Here is a 25,050-nt window from a genome sequence, read left to right as displayed (position 1 = left end):
ACCTTTACGTCATGTTCTGATCATGCTCAGGAAGGCCCAAGATCTGAGCAGAGTCAAGCACTTGGTAATGAAGGTGTTAAGGTCAAACTTGTACAAAACAAATGAAAGATCCCCAGATACCATGAACTTGGTGTTACTAGCTTGTGCACTGATGCAACAGGCAGGAATGCAGCTATGAGTCCAGGGTATAATTTTTATAGCTGCCTCCCCGTGGAACAAATAAATATATACTGATGAACATCTTCACACTGCTAGCTCTTATGGTCAGTCTGTTGCATCTCCTTTCTTAAGGGAGAGGGAGCAAGGGATTGCTGGCTTGTGCCTTAACTCTGAGAAGTTCAGCTCCCTGTTCACTCGGACCCATGGACAAATAGCAGGGAAGACTGTGCTGTTGGATCGTGGCCAGTTGATCCTACAATCAAACTGACATGTTAGCTTCTGCTTGTGCAAAACTCCATCTGCAGGTTTATAGGCTCTGATACCTAAAGACAGATTGGCACTGAAAGTCAAGCGGTGCCCCTGCCAATGAGCTGACAGTTGGAAAGAACTAGCAGCATTCTCTGTGCCAATGTTTTGAAATTAAATCTGCTTTTACCTAGTGCTGCAATCCAGAGCCTGAAACGTTCGTGTCTTCTTCCAGTCATGTCACTATTCCTGGCTGGCACTGGAAGCAAAGCAGCTAGGGAGTTGGCATGGCTCTCAGGTGAGCACTGTCCTCCAGGAGGAATGTGGTCAGGGAGAGACAGGCTAGGTGAGGAGTGTGGTGCTGACGGTGGACCTGGAAAATTGATTTGTTAGGTGGGAAGATAGAAAGAGCAGTGTCTCTTGAATACAGATAAAACTAAAGGAGAAAGAAAACAGCCTTCATTAGCATTAAGTCTGTAAGTGGCTTCAAAGAGCAGCAGAATGATCTGTTGAAGTACATGGTGGGTAGAAGCAGTAACAATTTAAAACAAGGGAGGTTTAAACTAGAATAAGAACTTTGGCTCTAAGAATAGCAAAAATCTGGAGTGGAAGGTGGAGCCTCTGTTATTCAAACTGTCTGTAAATACTTCAAACGAAATCAGTTGAGGATGGCTCAGGAAGAGCAACTTTTTCTCCTTAGATTCTGATGAGGCGGGGTTGTGCTGTGAGATGGCAGCCTTCAATGGAAGTAGGTTTATTTATTCAGGGCAAAAATGTTGATAACTTTCTTCAGTTTTGTCCGCCAATGTTTAAACTTTCCCTTCTAAGGAGCATTGGAAAAAGTTTACCTTGTATGTAATGAAGACTTGGACGTAGGTTTTGGTTCTGCTGTAGGCTTCCTAATCTATCTTGGTTAACTCTCTAATACAAAATTATTGTCCTCACCTTGATGTACTAAACTTTAACGTAGGTAAAACCTCTCCTGGCACTCATTGTTTGAGTGTCTCAGGCTCACAGTCTTCTGACACTGTTGCTACCTTACGTTTCCATACAATGTCTGTTACCAGTCCATTGTTTTTAGGGATGATCTGTACTTTTTATGGCAACAGGAAGAAAATAATCTCAAAAATGAGCACACTCATTCTGTGCTGTACCAAACTCTCCCTTAGCCTATATAATTACCTTACCCTAGTGCTTTTGCCAATTCTACCCAGGTTAGAATGCCCCAGTCTTGACTTTAGTCTGTTCAGGATCTTTCTTTGTGAAGTCTATCCAGTATAAATCTTCTCTCTCTTACTTTGAAACTATTTGCCTTGTTCTACCACAGCAGACCATCCGAAAGAGTCTGTCCCTTTCTTTCTTACAGCCTTCTAGTAGATACTGAAAGGCTACTCTCAGCTTTCCATGGAGTTGTCTCCTCTCCAGGCTGCACAGCTCCAGCTCTCCCAGTCTGTCCTTGAAGGAAGCTGTTCCATGCCTTGGATTGTTTTTGTGGCCCTCCTCTGGCTGCACTCCAACAGCTCCACGTTTCTCCTGTACTGAGGACTCCCCATCTGGACGTGCTATCTAGATGAGGTCTCACCAGCCCAGAGCAGAGGGGCAGGATCCCCTCTCTGACCTGCTGACAACTGCTTTAGATGCAGCCCATGATACAACTGGCTTCCTAGCCTATGAGGACATATTGCTGGCTTGTATCCAGCTTGCCATCCACCAGTGTCCAAAAGATGATGCATTAGTTTCACCAAAAGAAGGGCACATATACCGCTAGTTTTGTTTGTTTTTAAATTTTTATTAATTTTATAAACATTTTTATTAAAATTTTTAATTTTTATTATTTTTATTAATTTTTAAATTATTTTTATTAATTTATTAAAACATATACATTGATGAGATATCGATGTATATTATTAAAACATTTTCTGATCTACATTAACTATAACTATTTAACTATATTTAACTATTTAACTATATTTTCAGTGTGGACAAAGATGATTCTTCTTCACTCCATGTGGTCCTGGCATCTAAAAGGCTGGACTAACATGGCATATGTAGAAATGCTGGTGGCTACATGGATACGGGTGTCGCTGTCTCTGTCTCCTGGCTGCTCGGATAGATGTCTTCATGGTCTTGCTATATTCCAAACGCTGCCTTAAGTTAGCAGCTTCTTTTGAAATCCATCAGACGTAGCCTGCTGTAGCTGCTCATCTGTGGGACAAGTGGGCGTCTCTTAGTTCTCAGAGATCAGCAGGATTTCGAGCCGATTTTGCAGCTCCTCCACCTACTGCAGCACCTGCTCATGTCTGCCTGGATACTGCACCAGGTTCTGGAAGAGGTTGAGCAGTTGGGACGCTCAGAATTCCTGTGGCCTTCCATTGCCCGTTTTTGTAGAGGAATGTTCCCAGGGCAAACAGGCTCACTCCTAGATGCCGGGTGCTCTCTGCCCAGATGGTCTGAGGAGTCTCTACTTCAAGAGTCCACACAGCACCCTCTTCATCGGCATGGGGTCTGGCTGTCCCAGTGTGGAGAAAACATTTGGGAGCAATTCCCACTGCCTGCTGAGTGACGTCTTCTCCATGTCCAGCGTGCTCATCTGTGAGACAAATGGGCGTCTCTTATTTCCTATAGAGCAGCAGCCTTACAAGCCGATCTTGAAGCTCGTCCACATCCTGCAGTGCCTGCTCATGTCTCTCTGGATTCTGCACCAGGTGCCGGAAGAGGTTGAGTGGTTGGGACGTTCGGAATTCCTCCGGCAAGATAATCTCCGCTGGCACGTCCTCATTTTGTATGAGGAAATGGTTCAGACGTATCTCCTCCACACAGCAGCGCAGGTAGCGCAAGATGTCATCGACCCGCTCCAGGAAATAGAACCCATGCCAGCTTTCTGAAGGGATGGCAGTCAGGAGGTGCATGACCACGGTCTTCATTTCATATGAAGAGAAGGTGTAGCCCTCCAGGATATAGGCAGCCACTTGCATGTATCTGACGTAGAAATTGTCATCCTGTGCATTGGTGGCTACGTGCTGGAAGAACTTTGCCTCAGCCACCGCACAACTCTGTGGCCACGTCGTGCTGGGAACAATAACAGCATCTGTCTCCTCGCTGGTCAGAAAGATGTCTGTATCGTCTTGTTGTACACCAAAAATTGTCTGAACCGTGAGGGTTCTTTTGTTGCAGCGTCTCACAGAAAGCCTGCAGGAGCGCCTGAGCAGCACCACATTTATTCTGGTTGTTGTTGAGTCAGGCAAGCATTTCCAGGCATTTTTGATCAAAGCGTAGAACCAGTAGGCAATCTTTTCCGCATCTAGGTAGGAGTCCGTGCAGAGTTCGTGTAGAAGGCCGGAGTGCTGATTTCCCAGCTCTTCCTTGGAGCTGTGGAGGAAGCACTGCATACCCATCTCCTGCTCCCTCCCGCACGTGCATTCCAGATCTACACGAATACGGGAGTTCCTTGCTGGCAGCTCCCCTGGGGTGCCCAGATCCAGGTGGAAAACATGCCCACGAGGGGCTGACAGGGGCACAAGCAGGCAGAAGATGGGTTCACGCTCAGGGGGACACCAGCCTTCATAGGCACTGCCCACTCCGATGGGGATCTGCGGCACTGGATAGAAAGTACCTGACAGGAGACGCTGACAGAAACGGATGAGGTGACGAGACAGCAAGAGTATATGTTCACAGTTGCCTTGACGGCTTTGGGTCGGCCAGAACATATCAGCAAAGAAAAAGTCCTCCTTTTCCACTTCCTCTTGCTCCTGCTCCTGCTGCTCCTCCTCACTGCTGGAGCTCTCCTCATCATCTCTGCCTTCAACTCTCTGGAACTTTTTATAGATCTTCCACATGAACCAAAAGAGAAGAACAAACAGACTAAAAACATTCCAGTAAAGCAACACAGAGAAGAGCAAGGCACGAATGCCCATCCATCTCTGCCCCAGGTTTTCTACGTGCTGCCACTGCAGTATCATCTGCTCTTGCAGAAACACCTCACGCTGACGCATGCGTTCAAGTGTTTCTGCATCGAACTCATCACCAACGAAAGACACTCTCTGTGCCAACAAGGCGAAGAAAAACGCCAAAGCCATGATCTGGAAGAGATGAGAGAGGGGAGGTCAGTGGGGCTGGGTGGGAGCTCGCGCACGGCTGGGGGAGCGGGGCCAGGAGCCGCAGCCCCTGGGGTCAGGTAGGAGCGGGGCCGAGGGAGCTGGGAGGCAGCGGGGGCTGAGGCCAGAGCTGCTGCTGACTGCCCAGAGAGCCGCTCACAGGCTGCCCTGAGCGCTCGCTGCCGGCACTGCAGGCTCCCAAACCCCTCGCGGGCCGCTGTTCACGCCCGGCCCAGCACAGCCTTCCCCCTGCTGCTGCACTCACCGCTGGCCCAGGCCAAAGTGGAGCAGCGCTGCCCGCTGCTGGCCTCGATGCCAGCCCTGCATTGTGATGCACTGTGTCATCACAGACGCCCCATCCCCAACCTTTGGCTCCATTCTTCAGCCCCCCCTCAGCTGCCCTGGGCCTCCATGGTCGCGACATCGGCCCTGTTCCGAGGCACGTGGCCGGACTCAGCTCCCAGGGAGTGAGCGATCTCTGTGTGCACCATCTCTGCCAAACCCCGTGGGATCTCACTAGGAACCGCAGCCGCTGCTGTTGATCCAGAAGCTGATGCGTTGGTTTCACCAAAAGAAGGGCACTTATACTGCTGTTTTTCTTTGTTTGTTTTTTAAAGTTTATTAAATTTTATTAGAACATATACATCGATGGAATATATTTTTTTTTTTCTGATCTACATTAATTGTATTTTCAGTGTGGCCGAAGACAGTTCCTCTTCACTCCATGTGGCCCCGGCATCTAAAAGGCTGGACTAACATGGCATACGCAGAAATGCCGGTGGCTACATGGATACGGATGTCACTGCTCAGTCTTCTGGCTGCTAGGATAGATGTCTTCGTGGTCTTGCAATACTCCAAAGGCTGCCTTAAGTAAGCAGCTTCTTTTGAAATCCATCAGACGTAGCCTGCTGTAGCTGCTCGTCTGTGGAACAAGTGGGTGTCTCTTATTTCCCATAGATCAGCAGGCTTGCGAGCCGATCTTGCAGCTCCTCCACATCCTGCAGCGCCTGTTCATGTCTGTCCGGATCCTGCACCAGGTGCTGGAAGAGGTTGAGCGGTTGGGATGCTCGGAATTCCTGCGGCAAGATAATCTCCGCAGGCACGTCCTCATTTCCTATGAAGAAATGATTCAGGCATTTCTCCTCCACGCAGCAGCGCAGGTAGCGCACGATGTCATCCACCCGCAGCAGGAAATACCTCCCTTTCCAGCTCTCCAAAGGGATGGCAGTCAGGAGGTGCATGAGCACGGTCTTCATTTCATAGGGATAAAAGTGGAGGCCAACCCGGATATAGGCAGCCACTTGCATGTATCGGACATAGAAATTGTACTCCTCGGCACGGGCAGCGATGTGCTGGAAGAACTTCACCTCTGCCACCGCACAAGTCTGTGGCCAGGTCGTGCTGGAAACACGACCAACCTGTATCTCCTGGCTGTTTAGAAAGATGTCTGTATTGTCCTGCTGGACGCCAAACAGAATGTTGACAAGGTTCTCTCTTTTGTTCCGATCTGTCACAGTCAGCCTGCAGGAGCGCCTGCGCGCCTCCACATAAAGTCTGCATGGTTTTGGCAAACACATGCGTTCCCAGGCATCTTTGATCACTGCCTCGAACCAGAAGACTGTCTTCTCCGTATCTAGGTAGGAGTCAGTACAGAGTTCATGTAGGAGGCTGGAGCGCTGATTTCCCAGCTGTTTCTTGGCGGTGTGGAGGAAGCACTGCATACCCATCTCCTGCTCCCTCCCGCACGTGCATTCCAGATCTACACGGATACGGGAGTTCCTTGCTGGCAGCTCCCCTGGGGTGCCCAGATCCAGGTGGAAAACGTGCCCACGGGGAGCCTTCAATGGCACAAGCAGGCAGTAGACGGGTACGTTCTCAGGGGGGGACCAGTCTTCATAGGTACTGCCCACCCCGATGGGGTGCTCTGGCACCGGATAGAAAGTATCTACCAAGAGGCCTTTGCAGATATTGATGAGGCCACTGAACAGCAAGTGCATCTGTCTGCAGTTGCTTTCATGGCTTTCAACTGGCCAGAGCAAATCAGCAAAGAAAAGATCCTCCTTTTCCACTTCCTCTTGCTTCTCCTCCTGCTCCTGCTGCTTCTCCTCACTGATGGGGCTCTCCTCATCACTGATGTCTTCAGTTCTCTGGAACTTTTTATAGATCTTCCACATGAACCAGAGAAAAAGGAAGAGAATGCAAAGAACACTGCAAACCTTCCAGTAAGGCAACACAGAGAAGAGCAAGGCTTGAATATCCACCCTGCTCTTCTCCAGGTTCCTCTCTTCTAATTGCAGAGGCTTTTCTTTCTGCTCTCGCAGAAACACCTCACGCATGCGTTCAAGAAGGCTGTAAACCTTCCAGTAAGGCAACACAGAGGAGAGGAAGGCACGAATGCCCATCCATCTCTGCCCCACGTTCTCTACGTGCTGCCACTGCAGTGTCATCTGCTCTTGCAGAAACACCGCACGCTCACGCATGCGTTCAAGCGTTTCTGCATCCAACTCATCACCAACGAAAGACACTCTCTGCGCCAACAAGGCGAAGAAAAACGCCAAAGCCATGATCTGGAAGAGATGAGAGAGGGGAGGTCAGTGGGGCTGGGTGGGAGCTCGCGCACGGCTGGGGGAGCGGGGCCAGGAGCCGCAGCCCCTGGGGTCAGGTAGGAGCGGGGCCGAGGGAGCTGGGAGGCAGCGGGGGCTGAGGCCAGAGCTGCTGCTGACTGCCCAGAGAGCCGCTCACAGGCTGCCCTGAGCGCTCGCTGCCGGCACTGCAGGCTCCCAAACCCCTCGCGGGCCGCTGTTCGCGCCCGGCCCAGCACAGCCTTCCCCCTGCTGCTGCACTCACCGCTGGCCCAGGCCAAAGTGGAGCAGCGCTGCCCGCTGCTGGCGTCGATGTCAGCCCCGCATTGTGACGCACTGTGCCGTCACAGACGCCCCATCCCCACCCTTTGGCCCCACCCTTCGGCCCCCCTCAGCTGCCCTGGGTCTCCATGGCCGCGGCATCGGCCCTGTTCCGAGGCACGTGGCCGGACTGGATTTCCTTTGTTTCCCTCGGGTTTTACTGCAGAGAAAGCAGTTGGCATCATATATTGTACTACTCTAAGGGGCGATTACTGATTAAACACGTCTTGTTCTTAACTTGATTTTTTTGGTTGCATTTGCTTCAATTTCTTCAGTTTTTGTTGATGAAATATTCTTTTTATTATTTTCTGCAGATGTATTTCTTCTAAGCCTGTTCAGGTTCACTTTAAATCTGAATCTTTGTCCACTCTTGACTTCTTGACTCAAAAGAGACACTTTTTACTTTTCTCTCCAGTTAAAAGCATGGAAACATTTACTGTCTTTGGCCTAGCTGGCGGTTTTTAGTTGCTTTGTATTTGCTTAGTTGCTACAGAATTTTTGATGAATGGGAGGAAAGTCGGCTGCAATGACATGGGTTTACCCTGCCTTAAGTCAGATTATTGTATCTTGTTACTTTTCTTCATTGCTGATGGCAGTGCCAGCTCTGCAGAAAAGGGGGGCCTGGCCATGCCTTCACCATGAACCCAAGTTACAAAGCCCAAAAATAATGTCTAATGAACATAGTCAAGTTTAAAGCTGGCTTCTGCAATTGTTAGTCTCTGTGTGGACTGGAAATCTTTACAAAGCCTGCCCACTTCCAACTCTGTCATTTACTAGAAAAGATGAAAGGGAAAAGTGATTTCTATCCCCTAATTTCTTGCACAGTTACACAGCTTAAGTCGCCACCTGCCTCACTTTTCAAGTTCAATTTATAGAGATCAGAATTAGAATATTTAACATCAACATGAGTGGGTACCTGTCTACACTTGGTTCTAATTTCCATTTCATGCTGAGACTATCAATGGCAGAAGCCAGTTTTAAGCAATAAATATTAATGCTTTAATGCCATGGGTTGCGTTATTTGTGAACTTTAACGTGCCCAGCAGAGGTCTCTAAATATGAGCTGCTCTATGGAATATATGACAAGCAAAACCCTTTTATTTTTGGTAATTTAGCAGAACAGTCTTGTGCTCTTTTTGTAGCTGCTGGTTTTCAAGGCTTTCATTACCCAGAGAGAAATCATGTTAAATATAATATTGTAGTTATCGAGAACACTGTCTATATTACACAGCACACCTAATATATCAAACTCCACATATCCTTGGATGCAGACAGATTATTTTTTTAATCTTTTTCTGAGTCATGCTGGATATTATTGGTAGAGACCACCGGAGTTACAGTAGATAGGGCAAAACTATAATAGAAAAGAAATTGTTTATATATCAGGGAGATGTGTTTTGTTTTGTGTGTCTTTACTTTCTGTATCTGGTCATCCTTTAGTCTATGTTTTTAGCACTGTTGCATAATCTGTTGAACCAGCTGGTACTTGTCCTTGTTACCAAAAGGATATTGGAAGAAATTACCTTCTTGTTCTGATCCAGTTTTCTCTCATTCCTAGAAACATTTTGCTTGGAAATAAAATATGCTCCACTGTCTGTAATAGTCTCACATACAGACTTCCTGTATTGGCATCTCTGCTCTCTAGGGGACAGGTATACTTCAGTTCAAGGAATGAGAAAATGTGCAAGAATACAAATATGAGGAGCATCATTGACTGTGGCTTAATTCACGTTGACGTGTCCATGCTTCTAGCTACTCTGTCTCTTATTCTACTTCTTAGGAGATGGGGGAAGAGCTTCTGAAGAATTCTTGCCCATGAAGAAATGGTTTGCATCAAAGGATGCTGCTGGAGAGAAGGAAACTCTGTTACCTGTGCTCCAGGCTGAATTTCAAGTGGGAGTTAGTTGGGATGAGGGTTGGCATGTATGAGGGTGGTTCACAATCTGAATGAGGCTTAAGGAGAATGGGACCACTGTTTATTTCCCTTTCCCTATCCAGAAATCTAGTGTTCATCTAAAAAAATATTAAGAATCCCCCTAGGAATATTCAGAATGTACCGAAGGATTTGCTCTGTCATCCAGAGGGTCTTAGACAGCCTTGAGCTGTGGGCCCAAATGAACTTAATGAGGTTCAACAAATCCAGATGCAAGATCTTGCGCCTGGGTCAAGGTAACCCTCATTACCAATACAGGCTGGAGGATGAAAGGATTGAGTGATGCCCTCCTAAAAGAGACCTGGGGGTGCTGGTGGATGGGAAGCTGAACATGAGCTAGCTGTGTCTGCTCATAGCCCAGGAAGCCAATTGTATCCTGGGCTGCATCAAAAGTGTGGCCTGAAGAGAGGCAATCCTGCACCTCTACTCTATGCTGGTGAGGCTTCACCTGGAGTACCGTGTGGCTGTGAGATGACCTGATAGCAGCCTTTCAGTATTTGAAGGGGAGCTACAGGAAAGAAGGGGACAGACTTTAGCAGCGCCTGTGGTGATAGAATAAAGGAAGGGGAAAGGCTTCAAGCTTATAGAGGGTAGATTTAGGTTGGTTATAAGGAGTAAGTCTTCTACAGAAAGGGTGGTGAGGTGCAGGGACAGTTTGCCCAGTGATATGGTTGATGCCCTGTTCCTGGAGACTTTCAAGGCAAGGCTAGATAAGGGTCTGGGCAACCTGATCCATCTGTGAATGAACTTGCTTATTGTAGGGGAATTGGACTAGGGGACCTTTAAATGTCCCTTCCAACTCTAAGGACTCTTTGATTCTAAAACTAACTTACTGTTTATTAGTAAAACAGTTTAGATTTGGAAAGTGTTTGTGGTTTGGATTAATATGCAAGATGATCAAAATAGCACACTCGGTTAAACAACCTGCTAAATCACTGCAGTAGGGAGACCATCACTTGTCAGCTCTGTGGTTCTGAAGCCCTCTCGATGGAGCTTATATTAACAGCACTTGAGGATTTTGCTTCGCTATTGGGTCACGCTCTCTCTTTTGACTTTTCACTCAAAATACAAGTGAAAAGTTTCTAGCATTTCAGTTTCCAGAAAACCTTTGAAATCCCCAGCCATTTGCCAGTGGAGAGAAACTGTTTTAGCCTAATACATCTGGATTTCCAGTGCCTATTTCTAGGAATCTGTCATTGCCTCTGTACTGTTTTTCTGGCTTCTCTTACTCTCCTGACTTTCCCTCAGGGTTTAATAAAACTTACAGCTTAGTATTTTCTCAACATTTTGGATGCCCCTCACCATCACTTTTAAGGCATAAGGACACACTAATCATTTTCAATTCTGTTTTGTTACCTTTTTAGCCTTCCTGCAGAAAATGGATGCAATTTCGTAGGAATGTTTATATGGAGTTGAAAATTTGATTGGAACATATTTTGATTCAAAAGTAGAATACCCTTTGCTGAATATGCTTCTCTTAGTCTATGTGAGTACTTGCTCTCTTTTAGGCCTGAATTTTGCAAGCATTTATGCATGTGCTTAATTTTACAAATTGAGTTCACTGGGACTGTCCCTGCATAAGCATTTGAATTCAGCAAGTATTTTTTGAGTGTGCGAGTAATTCTGTTTCTCCTTTGGAAGTAGTTTAAAGTAGGTGCTTAACTTAGGCAGCACGGGAGTAGTCTTGTCTCAATTTTTAGCCCACTTGTACTTCACAAGCACAAAAAGGGCGATAGAAGTGTGATGAATAGTTTGCTTTCTCAGAAGACAACCCCTGAGTTTATGGAGCTGTTCATTTCTGTATTAGGGATAGATCTTGAATTCTTGCTTTCTATGTAAGAAGCAGGGTTATTATTATGGGAAAATGTCTGTAACTGATGAACGGGTAACTTTATCAAGATTGTTTTCATCATGCCTCTGGGAAGAGTAATCTGTAATTAGAGAGCTGTGTTGAAGGTTTGAGTCTGGAATTGTTCCACATCTTCTTTGACACACAGGCTTGTTAATATCTTAATTTTAGCTTTGTAGTTAACCCTTTCTAAATCTTTACTGTACATTCCACCTGATCCTTTATTTCTGTCCTCCTTGTCAGTTAGGAGCTGACCAAAGATAACAGTATGAGTTCAATAAACTTCAGAATCCTGAAAAGGTCAGAATCTTCCATCTCTGTTCAGATACATTTTGGAAACTCCTTGGAACATAAGAAATAGGTTGTGGGGTTTTTTTTGTTTTTTTTTGTTTTTTTTTTTGTTTGTTTGTTTGTTTTCCTAATTTAGAAATGCCTGAAATTTGACAAGTATTGCTAAAAATGATAATAACTAATCTCACTACAACTTGTTGGCTGTTGGGTTTATTGTCTATTTCATCAGCAGGAGTGGAAGATCTAGATGTATTTTAACATGTATTTAAACATCACCATCAGATATAATCCTCTTCAGATTTACTTGAGCAATTATTTGAGGCTCTTTGCAAGATTAGGAAGGCAGTGGTTTTTTGTGGCTCGAGTGCAATTGTGTTCTCTAATTTTTTTATTTTTTTATTTTTTGAATGATGACATCTAGAAACTGGTTTTCCTGAGTAGATACTGGAGTAGACCTCTGATGAAGGCCACAGCAGAACTGAGAAGCAGTTTCTTGGTAACTCACTCTTGTTCCTCCACACTTTTGAGATGGCAATTCTGCAGGATGACATTGCTTCCTTGTGGGGAATGTGTTGCTCTCTTTCCACTCTCCAGAAGTAGATGGGGACAGTCTATTGGCAGAACAGATCATCTCTGTGGTCTCACAATGCAGTGAAAAAGTAATGGTACAGTTATTTAAAGTTTGGACAAAAATATAAGCCCCCGTTGTGAAGAATCTGATGCTTATCAAGTAATATCCTGGCTAATATGAGGTTCCTGTGTGTGTGTGCTTTCAGACAGAAACAAGACAATATACAAATTACAGCCTGGAAGAGCATTTTCTTTTTTTTCTTTTTCTTTTCTTTTTGACTTTCTTTATTCTGAGTGAAGTAATTGTTTGGGTAGTGGCTGCTGAGATGGCTAGGGGTATTGGGAAGCTGTACTTTTCCTGACACAATGGTGGCTGCCTTGTTGCTGGATAGGCTGAGGAATGGAATGACTGCATCTCACATCATACCTTTTTTCCACACTAGACCTTATGAACTCACGTTGGGGGTGACAGACAGCATTAGGCTTGTGCTTACTGGGAGTGGAAGAGATAAACAGTCAGATGTGGTGAGGAATGAATGTGTGCTTCTTGAAGATGTTTCTAGTGACGTTGGTATTGATGTTGAGGTGTGGCTCTGAGACCACATTCATTGAAGAATGGATTAGCCTCGCAGAGGCCAGCTGATTCATCAAGTGGAAGTTGGGTTTGATGGGCTAGTCTTTGCCATCTGTTCTGAGGTTTTCCTTGTCTCCTTCAGCTCTGTGTTACTCATTTGCCTTTTGCGTACACTGGAGCCCAAGACTTTGCACCAGAACAGCAGTATGTTTGCGCTTTGCTGATGCACAGTCACATATCCTCTTGCAACTTGCTGTGCAGTTCTTGCTGAAAGAACTGTCATGGCAGCACACCTTCCTCTCTTCTGATTTCTGCCATTTTTGGCAGATACATACAGCAAAAACACCTTTGCGGAGTTATTAATCATGTTTGGCAGGCAATCTGCACTCATCTACTGTCTGGAAGTACAAAAAAGTACTAACTTCTTTTCTTTTTAAGATGTAATGGTTAAAGCTCTTGATACATTTCTTACTATAGAGAGAAATGCAGGAAGAAAATAGGTGACAGTGGGAAAAGCAGAACTCCTCAACCCTTCTCCTTGTCCCCACCACTAATGAGGCCATAGCTTGGTTCAGATGTACCCTAGTTTTCTGGATATACCTGGCAGCACAAGTTTGAAGAGGTGTATCTTTAGCAATGTAACACAGCTTTGGCATACCAGATAGAGGGAAGGGACAACACTTCAAATACCTTGTGTAAGGATTCAGAACTTTCTTTGCCTGATTCCTGTGAGAAATATGGCAACAAGTTTCCCACTGTCAGGAGGATGATTCATTGATAAAATAAGTGAAATTCATTGATAAAAGAAGTGAAGCTTCTTTCTGTCTTGGTCAGTGGAAACACTATACATGCCTATATCTGTAATGCATGGAAAAGTTGGGAAGTCAGAACTTGTTTTTTGTAGAAAGTGCACGTGTCAATCTTATTCCATCAACCAGATGTTCATAAATGCCAGACTTTACCTATAAATCAAGTCATTGCCTTGGATCTGTATAACTTCAAACTTTGGTGTAGTTGAAGTTCAAACACAGATGTACATTTAGAGACATGGTGGTGATGGGTTGATGGTTTGGATAGATGGTCTTTGTGGTCTTTTCCAAACTTTATGATTCTCTTCTCTATCAGACCAATTGTTCCTATCTGTATAGCAGGGAACAGGTGACTGCCAGCTCTGAAATGACTTGAAAACCCACACTGTCTCAGATCTGGTTGCAGATTTTTTTATCTAATTCTGTGACCCAGCATGGTCAGGAAACATGTCTATGATTACAGAAGGTGAGATTGCTTCTGGTAGAAGGACCTGCAGTTATTTTTCATCTTATTGGTAGCTAACATGTAAATGCTGTGTAGGTTGCATGGAGCAGTGCAGCTGTACGGTATGCTTTTGGGCAGGTATAACATCATCTATCCATCAGTTCTGTTAGTTTCAATTACTCCTTTTTTGGGGGAGACACAAATATGTATATTATGCTGCAGTTCTCCTTCCAGGAGCTTCCTCAACAAGTGGCTTTGAAGGATGATTTTAGCTTGTTAAATAATTGAAATGAAAACTAATGGTATGTGTCACATCTTGCATAGTGAAAAAACAGGTTTGGATGAAGGTACTTTTGACTGAGAGTTTTTGGCTTCTTAAAAGTGATAAGCAGTTTCTTAAGTGTTAGCAATGTGTTCAAGGTCTGCCTAATCTGCTTCTAAGAAAGTTAATGCATTTTTTTTCTCATTTATTTATTTATTTAATCCAGTAGTTCCTAGGAGATTAGTGAGTCAGTGTGAGCCTCATATTTTAATTCACAAAGAGAAGCTGAGAGTTTTTGGGGAGGAAAAAAAAAGAAGATAATATTTGAACATGATTTTTGTCCAAGCAGAAGTATTGATCTTTCTCTTGGCTGCAAATCTGTGAATGCTAAGGCTCAGTTTCCTATGGTTAAGGAGAGCCAGCCACCAGCAACACTCCAATATCACATTGCCTCCCTGTGACACATGGCAAGAAGGGCAATTTCTACAGTATGCTGGACACCAAATGCACATAAGAGATTCTGTGAAAGGAAAGACAAATCCCCTGGGAGGTTAGGAAGGAGTACGGTCATCAGTGACTGCACGGCTGAATCTCATGTAAAAATAACAAGTGATGAGTTTATGGTGCTGTCTTACTTTGTTTAAAAAACAAACAAACAACACAAAAACCAAACAAACACTGTATCAGAATAGGGCAGCCTGCACACCTGATGCAGCCAGAGCAGGGCTGTTAGACTTGATAGTCTCCAGAGGTGCCTTCCTTCACCTGTGGCCCTGTGGTTCTGTAACAGCCGAAGAATTAACCTGCAGTGTATTGAACCACCTCCTTAAAGCATCATAAATATGGAAAAGCCATTGAAAACTCAGAAGCTGAGTAAGTGACTGAATGCTTTGAGAAATCTGGTCTATTTCCTTTTTTCTTTTTTCTTTTTTTCTCATCTAAGCTGCTCTTTCATTCAGTTGCCTTTGGAGATTTTTCTGTACAGTAAGGAATTATACAGGCAACTGACTTGACTTCATATATAATGGCTTTAAACTGCATTGATTTAGTACCATGAAAACATAATAGAGCAGTAGTGACTCAGTGATCTGCAGTGGAAAACAAAAAAGATTAAATTCTCTTTTGTTGCTGTACTGAATGACATCGCTTGTTGCATCATACAACACAAAAATAGGTTTAAAATACCTCTTGAATATGGCATTATGCACAGTGAAGCTTGTTTTTGAGAGAGATGGAGAAGTCCAGTCTCACTTTCAGCAGCTGACAAGTCACTTCTAGTACAGCCCAACTTTTAAGTAACAATGAATTTTCCACTGAGAACAAATTTCTAGAGGAACAGAGCATTTCCATCAAGTTTAATGGGACGAGGGGAGAAAAAAAAATCCTCTTAGGAATCTTGAGGAAGAAAATCAAATCAAAGTGATTTCCTGAAAACCAGATTCTTTCACAATATCACATCTCCCTCAAGCAGTGTCTGCAGTGAGCTGTCTCCAAACAGACGTGTCAACTTGCTCTCATTTTTAAGATGAAATTATAATTTTGTGGGTCAAGGATACAGCAGTTTGGAATGAAGAAAACAGTTTCACAAGCTGCTGACTGCATATAGTAAGGATTTTAGGACAATTAATTCCCAGTACTAAGGGCTGTCTTGCTGTATCCATAAAATCATGGTGTAGTGTGGCTGTCATCTGCATACATTGGTACTGGGGTACTGTGTTCAGTTTGTGGTTAGTTTTTATGTATTTTATATATTCATATCCATCTTAACCATCCTGTTTGTTGAAATAACATAAGTATTTGCAGTTGTTTTTGTGCACTGGAAGTCTACAAATATCTTTGGTACTACGTCTTCATCTGGAAGTATTGGTTCTTGTGTGCAAATCAAATTATTGCTTGAGCGAATAATGACTGCAATTCCTAATTCCATTGTTTTAATAAATATCACTTGCAACTCCAGGTTTTTGACATCTATAATATATACTGAGCATCTCCTCGGGCACACCAGTGGCAGAAATCAGTTTCTATAAGGCACCATGATGTAGAAGGTGATTATTAGTTTCTAGTGTGACTCATTCTGATATCCTCCATGACAATATTTGTTCTCTGCTAAATTAACAGATGGGTGATGGAATCTGAAATATTCTGCAGCTAGCTTCCAAAGGAAGCTGATTTTAGCTTAGGCAGTTGTGAACATTGAGAAGAGGCCTTTAGGATCATTAGACCTTTGCCACTGCCTTTTGAAGACAATCAAAGATGTCTTGGATGACATTAAATTTCCCTTTGCCTCTTTTCTTACCCAAGGATCATGTGCAGCGGCTGTATACTTTTTCTATACATTGAGTATATTTTTTGTCATAACAGTCACAGAAAAGAACTGCAAAGTACATTTTCAGTGTGTTGTATCTAATTGTCATATTATCTTGCATGTAAATTTCAGTATTCCAAGGAGTGCAATTAAATATTCTGACTATCATTTAAAATATTTACAATTCTGCTAGTCAGAGAAGACACAATATTTTCTAGTGGAAGATGTTCCCTAGACATCTGCTTTTTTTTCCAGCCCATATGGCAGAATGTGTGCCACAACTCATCTGCATGTTATGCCATATAATTACTGCCAAAAAGAGTTCTAAGTTACTACATAAAGCAATTCAGTAATCAAGCAAAAAGCTATATCCTGTTATTTCAGCCTTTTTCCTTTAAAACGGTGGAGCTCTTTCTTTATAGGTTTATCACCAAGGAAGAATGCCATTTATTCAAACTCATGGAATCAATAGGTTGGAAAAGACCTTCAAGATCATCTAGTTCAGCCATCAACCTGACCTAAATTCAGTGTCAGTTCAGTGTCTGGAAGTCTTACCCCTGACTTCAAAAAGAACATTTTTGGTTCTCTTACTTATTTATTAAGTGTTATTAAGGTGTTTGTTGATGTCAGATGCTTTTTTCAGAGCAATTCAATGTGCCTAGTTCATATCTTAAGAGCCTTTTCCTTACACCTGAGGTGCAAGAGTGGATGTACATTTTGACGTCCATCTCTCTGGACAATTAGTGTAGAATGGCTCATCTAGGATATCAACTCAAAGCTATTCTTCTTGTGCTGCTCGTTGGCTAGGGTCTACTTAGTATTATGCATTTGTGCTGTTGGAAAAAGGTGTTACCATGCAATCCTCTTACTGTAACTGTATAACAGTTACCTGTTCTGATGCCTTGCTCAAACATGACCTTTGCTGCAGAAGTATTTCAGAGAGGGTGCATTGTGCTTATTAATGGGGTGAGGAATCTCTGTTTTCATGTCCCAATCTTGAAAGAGTTGAATTATAAACATCACCAACCTTCTAAAAACCCGTTCCAATTTTTGCCCACCTTAATCTTCTCTAATTAGTTTTTGAGAATTGTCTACCCATTTATTATCACATAGAGGAGAGGTGTGAAATGCCCAAGTTCTGTGAGTAAATCCTGATGTGTACAGTCTTAGTTCAGATGTTCCATAATGGAAGACCTTACAGAGTGTTGCTCTCTCTGTCTGTGACATTTACTTTTTCTTGCTGTGCTTTTTGTCCCTTCCCGCATTCAGCAGCGTTGGGTGGTGGGGAATAATTGCACCCTTTTTATTTAACTTTTCCTGCCTTTCACAAGAATTTTTATAGGCCCCTTGATCTGCTGAGGACCTGTCTGCCTTTCCTAAATGTATAATTACTATCATTATCTTTAATTAATATGTGCACCTAGGTATGCCAGATGACTTTGTTTTCTTTCCTTCTCTTGTTACAGCTTTTGAATTGGGGCAGTTCTGTTACTTCTTTCTTCAACTACTTCTTGGAAGCAATTGTGTATCCTTTACTAGCTGAAGACCAGGAACATAAACTCACTTTTCTGATTGGTGAATTAAAAACCACAGTGCTTTTGAAACAGCACAGCATATATTTTACACTCAACTTACTCCTTGCTTTCACTTTGGCACAAAATGGAATGTGTTCCTGACATATCTGGAACCTTTCTATTCTTGCTAAAGAGAACCTGGACTTCAATCAAATGCAAGGTTTGTGCTGTGATGTTGTTTTACTACTTTTGGTAAAGCCAGCACCCCTGATGAAGGGCCCTGACCAGCGTGGTGATACGGTAGCTTACAGAGCTCACAGTTTGTTGAGAGCTGGCTTAGAGAATCAACTGAAATAATGTATTTTCAACTTTTTTTTCTTACTTTGTGTGTGACAGTATAAGTTACGTACGCTTACACATGTCCTCAGTCTCACCCATAGTCAGAGTACAGTACACAACAAGAGCTTCTCTTGTGCTGGATAAAGCAGGTATAACACAACATATGTACTTGCATGTATGCATATATATACATGCAGATAGAATGTGTTAAAGACCCAATATAGAGAGGGATTTGCATTGCTAAGCTTTAAGGGGAAGTATAAAAGCTCTGAACTGAGGTGATCTTAGCACAATCAGATGAAACAGTTGTAGAAATCAGTGCCTATTGATACACACGACAACATAATGTAAACTTCAGGAATACATGCATTTTGTTTCTTTGGAGCTTCCTCGTATACAAAGGATCTGGACTACAGAATTTTGCTGTTTGTATGTATTTTGTTTCCCTTGAAATTTCTCTACAGTGTGTCAGGAAAGCCATTGATGGCAGAGCCTGCTTTCCTCTTGCCAGCCTACAGGGATGCAGACAGCAGTCACCTGTGGGCACAGGGACTGACCAGAGAGGTGCAAACACAGCTTGACTAATGAGCATCAATTAAAAATCTGACCAGGTGCAACCTAGCACAGGGACGAAGGGTGGAAATTACAGGTGAGGAGCAAAAGGAAAGAAAGCTTTTGAAGTAGCCTTTTATTCAAACAATGCAAAAAGCCTTTTACTTGCCTATATTAATCTTGGAAAATTAGCATTTAATTTCTGTAATTAGCCTTTCATGCACCCCGAGGATACAAGTGTACATTTACACACTTGTTTCTTTTAAGTCTTGGAGGCTTGTCATTTGGTTGCTAAGGGGAAGAAAAGGTTTTAGTTGGAGACAAACAAAACGCAGAACTTGCTCCCAGGTGTTGATGAGTCATCAGGGTATGAAGCTTTTAAGATAATATGTGGAACTGGGGATGCAGAGAGGAGAAAGATATGGGGTGTAAGTTCAGTTTTCCTGCAAGTTGCTGAGCCTGACAGCCCAGGGGCTGCATTACAGTGGGCACAGAAGAGTGGGGGAACATGGCTGCTGCCTATCTGTTGCCTCTGAGACACAGTGATCCTGAGGGTCACACCAGTGCCCTGGCTGCTCATCTGGGAAACAGTTTGTAAGGTAGATGCTCATCTGCAAGATGTACTGAGAGCTTTTTAAAGAAAGCACTGAGTGAGGAGGCATGAAGTCATAAGAAAATTGACCAAAATTTTCTATTTCCTTGATTTCAAAAACAGGGAGATGTTAGGAGGTGGAGCAGGAAGCTGATGAATTAAAAGAAAAGAGAACTGAAATGAATTCTCTCTGCTAAGTTACTGATCTTTAATAACTGAGTCCAAAGAGTAAATGTAAGGAGTTTTATGATGAAAGTTTCAAAAGTTATTACTGTTCCTTAAATTTTTACGGTTCTTTTTCAAGATTTGCACCATAAATCTGATCTTGAGAGTTGCAATTTTAGCCCTATGGTGGATTGAATTTTGAACTTCAAATTATATGCAGCATGGGGATCTTTATAAACACACCTTGAGTTAAATGGAAAAAAAACCTCAATTCTGTTTGTAGGTAGCTGGCAAACAAGGAAGTCAGAGGGGAAGAGTATGACTTGAACTGTTAGTCCCTTCCAACCCAGCAAGCATTGCTTAAATTGAACAAGTCAATCAAGATAAGGTGCAATATGCAACTGAGAAACTTCTATAACTGTCTTTTCTTTCTCACCCCACTGAAGAAAAAGATGCTGATGATCCACCCTCTCTAGTTCACTGTGCCAAGCTGTTACTTGGAGATGGACAGGATGTCCTTTTGTCTAGTAGGAACTGAAAGAATTAAATACTTCTGTAGCCAAATGTCAGCTTGGTTAGTCAATAATATTGCTTCTGACTTTCTTCTGGTCCTCAAATACTGCAAAACTTTGCTAAGGAGATTATTTTCTGTCCCTGTTTGTTTGGGGATTTTGAATCCTTGTTCTTTCACACAGTGAATGACCTTGTCTTTGTCCTTCTGTTCTGTAGTGGATAAACTTCACTGCTTTTAATACCTGTTAGCGTTTCAGCATGGTGTGTAGGCTTTCCTCCTGTGGTATGACTGCTATAAAAACTGTCTTCCATTTTGAAATATTCTGTAAGATCTGAGGTTCCAAAACCAGAAGTGTGTTGTTGTTGTTGTTCTATACCACCACTCCTCTTTTCTTGTGCCCACTCAACTAAGACTCCATTGAATTTGTATTTCATCTTGATCCTTTGAGCAGCATTACCAGATGGAATGTATGTTCCAGAAAGTTGTGGATTATTTTTATTGCTTTCCCTGTCAGTGCACTGCCTCACTCAGTGTTGGAACTGGAGTCATTTTCAGGCTGACAAAAACCTTCCAGGTAGTATTGCAGCAGTTATTCCCCTTCCTTCTAATATGAGAGATGAGGAAAAGCAGCTTGTATTGCTTGCTCCCATGTCTGATAGTCTTGCAGAATTAAAAAAAGTAATTTAGGACTAAAAATGTCACATTGATTCCATTGGGAATCAATAAGGTAAATTAAAGCAGTATAGTTTGAAAACACTGAAAATACAAGGAAAGCATTGTGAAGTTACTGGAGCTTGAATTTTTGCAATTATTCCCTGCAAACAAACACAAAACCTGATAATTCAGTGTGTCTGCCTTTTTAGATAAATATACTGTAGATTAGAGAATGAAAAAAATCATGTTGCTATGCAAAACTGACAGAAGGTACAAATATATGCTTGGACACCTTCTGTGGCATCTCAGCTGGTAAGATCAAAGCAAAACCTCATCCACCTTAGCTGAATTCATTTGTTCAAACCAAAACAAATGAATTCAATCATACAAGGGCTGGTCTGAAAGTAGTGCTTCCAGTTTTATTATGTTGGCCCATGATGTCAGAGGCAGATGTTGATGGGATGGCAGTAGAAGTTGAACCTTACCACCAATATTCCATTACGTGTTGTTGCCATGAGACAGAGGGCAGCAGAGGGGCAGTCTGACAAAATGGTGCCTGACATGGAAGTGTGCCTGAAGCAAAGGAGTGCTTCCCACTAAACACGCTACCTAATGGAAATTGTTATTTAAACAATAATAATTAAGTCTTTAGTTAAAAATCACTTGCAATGGTGAATCCACTGGTTTTATCTAAAGGGCCTGGAAGATAAGTAGTCAGTCCCAAATTTTAACATCCTTTGGGTTTAAAGAGAGTTTTTGAAGTTACTTGGTAAAAGCGTACTTCAAGGTTCTATAGAAAAAGCCTGCAACTCCCACCATGAAGTTCTGCTAGACTTAGTATCTACTTTCAGTCTTCAAAGTATATGTGGGCAGTGATTGATGTAGATGTGTTGCAGAGTGAGTATAAATACCAAAAATATTAAAGCTTTTCAAGTTTTGATTTCTATAGGAAAGTGTATCCATTCCCTTTTCTTGCAGTAAAACGCTGAGGTTTGTTTTTCAAACACATAGTTTCTGGAGACTAAGAATCAGAATGGTGTTTTGTTTGATCTGAGTTTCATTTCTCTGTTAAATACTTTGCAATTCAACTAGAAATTGAGTATATTGTTCCTTATTGAAAACAAACACATAGATACAGTTTACTTTTATCTGTAATGTGATGTCTAGGTTCATTTTTTACACACAATTCTTATTTGTATTTTAAATGTAATAACTACTATGTTTTTAAAAGCTGATGTTAATGCTAACTCCCCATGAGAAAGATTTACCCAATTCTAATGAGACTTCAAGTGCTTGTGATCATTTTCCCTTACAGAAAGTGGTGAAAAGTTTTATAATCTACAAAACAGTGGCACCTGGCACTACATTTGAAATGCTGTAACTCTAGATGCTGATCTTTCTGCAAAGGCTCTGGTAGTTCAGCATCCAAAGGCAGAACAAAGTCCATTACCAGGAGAGTTGTCTGGCTGGTGGTTATTTCTTTTGCATCTGAGAGACAGAGAAAATATTGCAAAAATATTGGAAGTATCTTCTTTCCCTCTACTTTTTAGGAAATAATGCAGATTGTGAAACTACCACCATTGAGAGTGAGTCTCTTGGCCCAGATGAGAGTATGCAACTGATTAGTGAGTGATTATAGGGCATCAGAGAGGAAGAAAATGCCTTATCCTGAAATAATAATCCCATTTAAGCAGGGTACTCAAATTCATGCTTTACTTGAAGCAGTAGACAGATTAAGAGAACCGGTAAGAACCTTACTCTGTCAGGTTATAATTGGCTAGATAAGAGGTAATACTAAAGATAGCAGGCTCTGGGGAAAAGAAGTAGTAAAGGCCATAGACTTTGGGGGACAGAAATTGCTTAGCTGTTAGATTTGACCTTCCATATTGAGCTTTAGAGGTGAAGGAAAAGAGCTAGGGTTCTGAATTTAAAACACCCAATTTCCACTAAGTGAGGGAGAAGACGAACATAGATAATTGGACTCTGTTACTATGGGGTCATAGCAGGAAGGTTAGTGTGAAGCTAAGTCTGTAACTCATAATGGCTCAGCAGGACGTGTTCTTTCTGGAAATAAATATTTAGAGGGGCTCAAATGACCATGGCTAATAAAATAAATAAATTATGCATGGGAAGTATGAAGGAAAACAGGGCTTATGAAGAGTCGGGGAGGATGACTAAACCTTCAGATTCACCACAGGAACAAAAAGTGACTTAAAAGAGTAAAGAAAGGAGAAAATTTCATATACAATCCATAAAATCCTTTAAAAACTCTTACTGATAGTACTTTGAAAAACTGGTGTAAAGTGATGCTGTGTAGATTGTTAATGCATATTTAAATGCAGGTCAAAATATGTCAGCTACAATACTTGCTAGAGAAATCTTTGAAACAAAGGAATTGGGAACTCATGAGATTTTCTCGCTTGCAGTAGACTGGGAAAATAATTATATGTTCACATAGCAGCATCTTAGAAGTACAGGGAAAATACTTTCCTACTATGCTAGAGATACATCAGCTTACTAAAATGGCCTCATATCATGTCTTCATTAGAATTACCACAACAAAGCTGTATTTAGACTTTGTGGGTTCTCTGAAGCATCTTCTCTCTCTTTTTCACTTCTATTTGTGACAGTTTTTTAATATTTCCTCTGGGATTTGCATGTTTACCACAATATGGTTTTGTTAAGAGCAATGCAGTTTTATTTTTGGTCCATATACTTGTAATGCCTTCTTCAAAAGTTCCAACAGAAGTGTATTCTCATTGAATATTGCTGTCTATTAGATTCCTGTAATTATGTTACTGAGCCAAATATTATTTTGGAGTGGGTAGCAGTAGGATTAGCTTTTTGAAAGAACCTTAGTCTAGATTTTAAATGACCACTGCCTCTGTTCAGTTCACTTCTGAATATCTCCAAGGAGGGAGACTCCATCTTGAGCAACTCATTTCAGAGTTTGACTACCCTCACTAGGAGACTTTATTGTACATCCAGTCTCTCATTTGGACGTGTATTTTATTGACATTCTCTTGTACTCTCACTGGATACCTCCTTGAAAAATCTGATTTTATGGCTTGCTGGTAATTGTACAATATGTTTATATTCCTTAACATTTATCCAGTGAGGGAGGTACTTTCCAGAGGCAATCTGTAACTGTTAGTGTGGAAACACTTAGAAATCCATTCATGAAGAGTTAGTAGTAGCTATGCCTCTTGTCTTGCCCAGTAATTTTCTGCATCTGATAACAAAGTCGAATTTTGAATTTAATATCTCAAAAACCTTTGGTTCCAGAAAAAAGTTGTGGGCCTTCAGGTATAGTGTATAGACCATATATTAATTAATTTTAAAAAGAATAAGCAAACACAAAACATATGGCGAAAGATGGCCTTTGAAGTGCATTGGTGAACTTACCTGAGTGGGGAGCAGTTTTCCTTTACTGTAGTTGTTGATGTCAGGATTTTTTTATTCTGTTTTAAAATGGGTCGTTCTTAGACTTGCCAAATAACCGAGTGTTTCCTAGACTTAAAGCATTCCAGTTTCAAACTGATAACTTTGAAAGACCTGTTTGAAGTCTCTTTGAGTAACAAGTTGACTATATAAAATCTACTGTATATCGATACATCATTTTAGTGTGCTTCTAGTGTAAGTTATTAATTATGTTAATGCAGTGCTTACAAGCTACATAATTTTCTTAAAATTACGTTTTAACTTAGAATTAATGTGCTGAATTACTTTTTTATTTTTTTTAATGTCTTTCTTAAAATCAGTTTTCCTTCATTTCCAATACATTGAAAATCAAGCTTGATATATGATTGGTAATTGCAGACAATATCTGGGAAGATACAGGAAATTAGGTACATGTTTGGAAAATTCCCAAGAAAGATTCCAGGCAAGCTGTTATCCACAGGGAGGTGTTGGAGCGAGCATAAGGAAGGGAAATGAAACCATTGTGGAACACTGTTTATATTTTGATGGTGAATCTGACTGCAAGGGTAAGAAATGGCGAATGTCACTGTGTTAAGTAATACTGATAACTGCAATTGGAAGAAGTTTTGCATACATGGGGGATTTTGAGTTAAACAAGCAATTATCAGGTCTTAAAAGATTTTCTTTTTCTTAAAAATAATTCAAAACAAAGCATTCATAGCTCGAAAAGGAGATTTATTATGTGTTCAGTATTCTCTGTGAGAATAAAAATGATTTCTGATACAATGTTAATGGGATGTATTTAGCTAGTAGGTCTTCAACAGCAAAGAATATGAGTACGAAGGGACCACACAAATGAA

General features: G+C 41.9%; 2 protein-coding genes across 2 annotated transcripts; both read right to left on the bottom strand.

Moving 5' to 3' along the window:
• Positions 1–3,017: 3,017 nt before the first annotated feature.
• LOC107315381 (inositol 1,4,5-trisphosphate receptor-interacting protein-like 1) lies at positions 3,018–4,705 on the bottom strand. Its single transcript, XM_015865709.3, has one exon. The coding sequence runs from the start codon at positions 4,479–4,481 to the stop codon at positions 3,018–3,020; it is 1,464 nt and encodes a 487-aa protein (XP_015721195.2). The 5' UTR covers positions 4,482–4,705.
• Positions 4,706–5,309: 604 nt separating this feature from the next.
• On the bottom strand, positions 5,310–7,214 carry LOC107315385 (inositol 1,4,5-trisphosphate receptor-interacting protein-like 1). The gene has a single exon (XM_085547836.1). The coding sequence runs from the start codon at positions 7,061–7,063 to the stop codon at positions 5,444–5,446; it is 1,620 nt and encodes a 539-aa protein (XP_085403962.1). The 5' UTR covers positions 7,064–7,214; the 3' UTR covers positions 5,310–5,443.
• Positions 7,215–25,050: the final 17,836 nt, after the last annotated feature.

Source organism: Coturnix japonica, chromosome 5, assembly GCF_054131305.1.
Source record: "Coturnix japonica strain WE chromosome 5, WE-NBRP24, whole genome shotgun sequence".
NCBI lineage: Eukaryota > Metazoa > Chordata > Aves > Galliformes > Phasianidae > Coturnix > Coturnix japonica.
This window is presented reverse-complemented; position numbering and strand designations above follow the sequence as displayed.

Excerpts from the sequence above, each read along its gene's own strand:
- LOC107315381 (XM_015865709.3), bottom strand. The coding sequence starts at position 4,481 with ATGGCTTTGGCGTTTTTCTTCGCCTTGTTGGCACAGAGAGTGTCTTTC.
- LOC107315385 (XM_085547836.1), bottom strand. The coding sequence starts at position 7,063 with ATGGCTTTGGCGTTTTTCTTCGCCTTGTTGGCGCAGAGAGTGTCTTTC.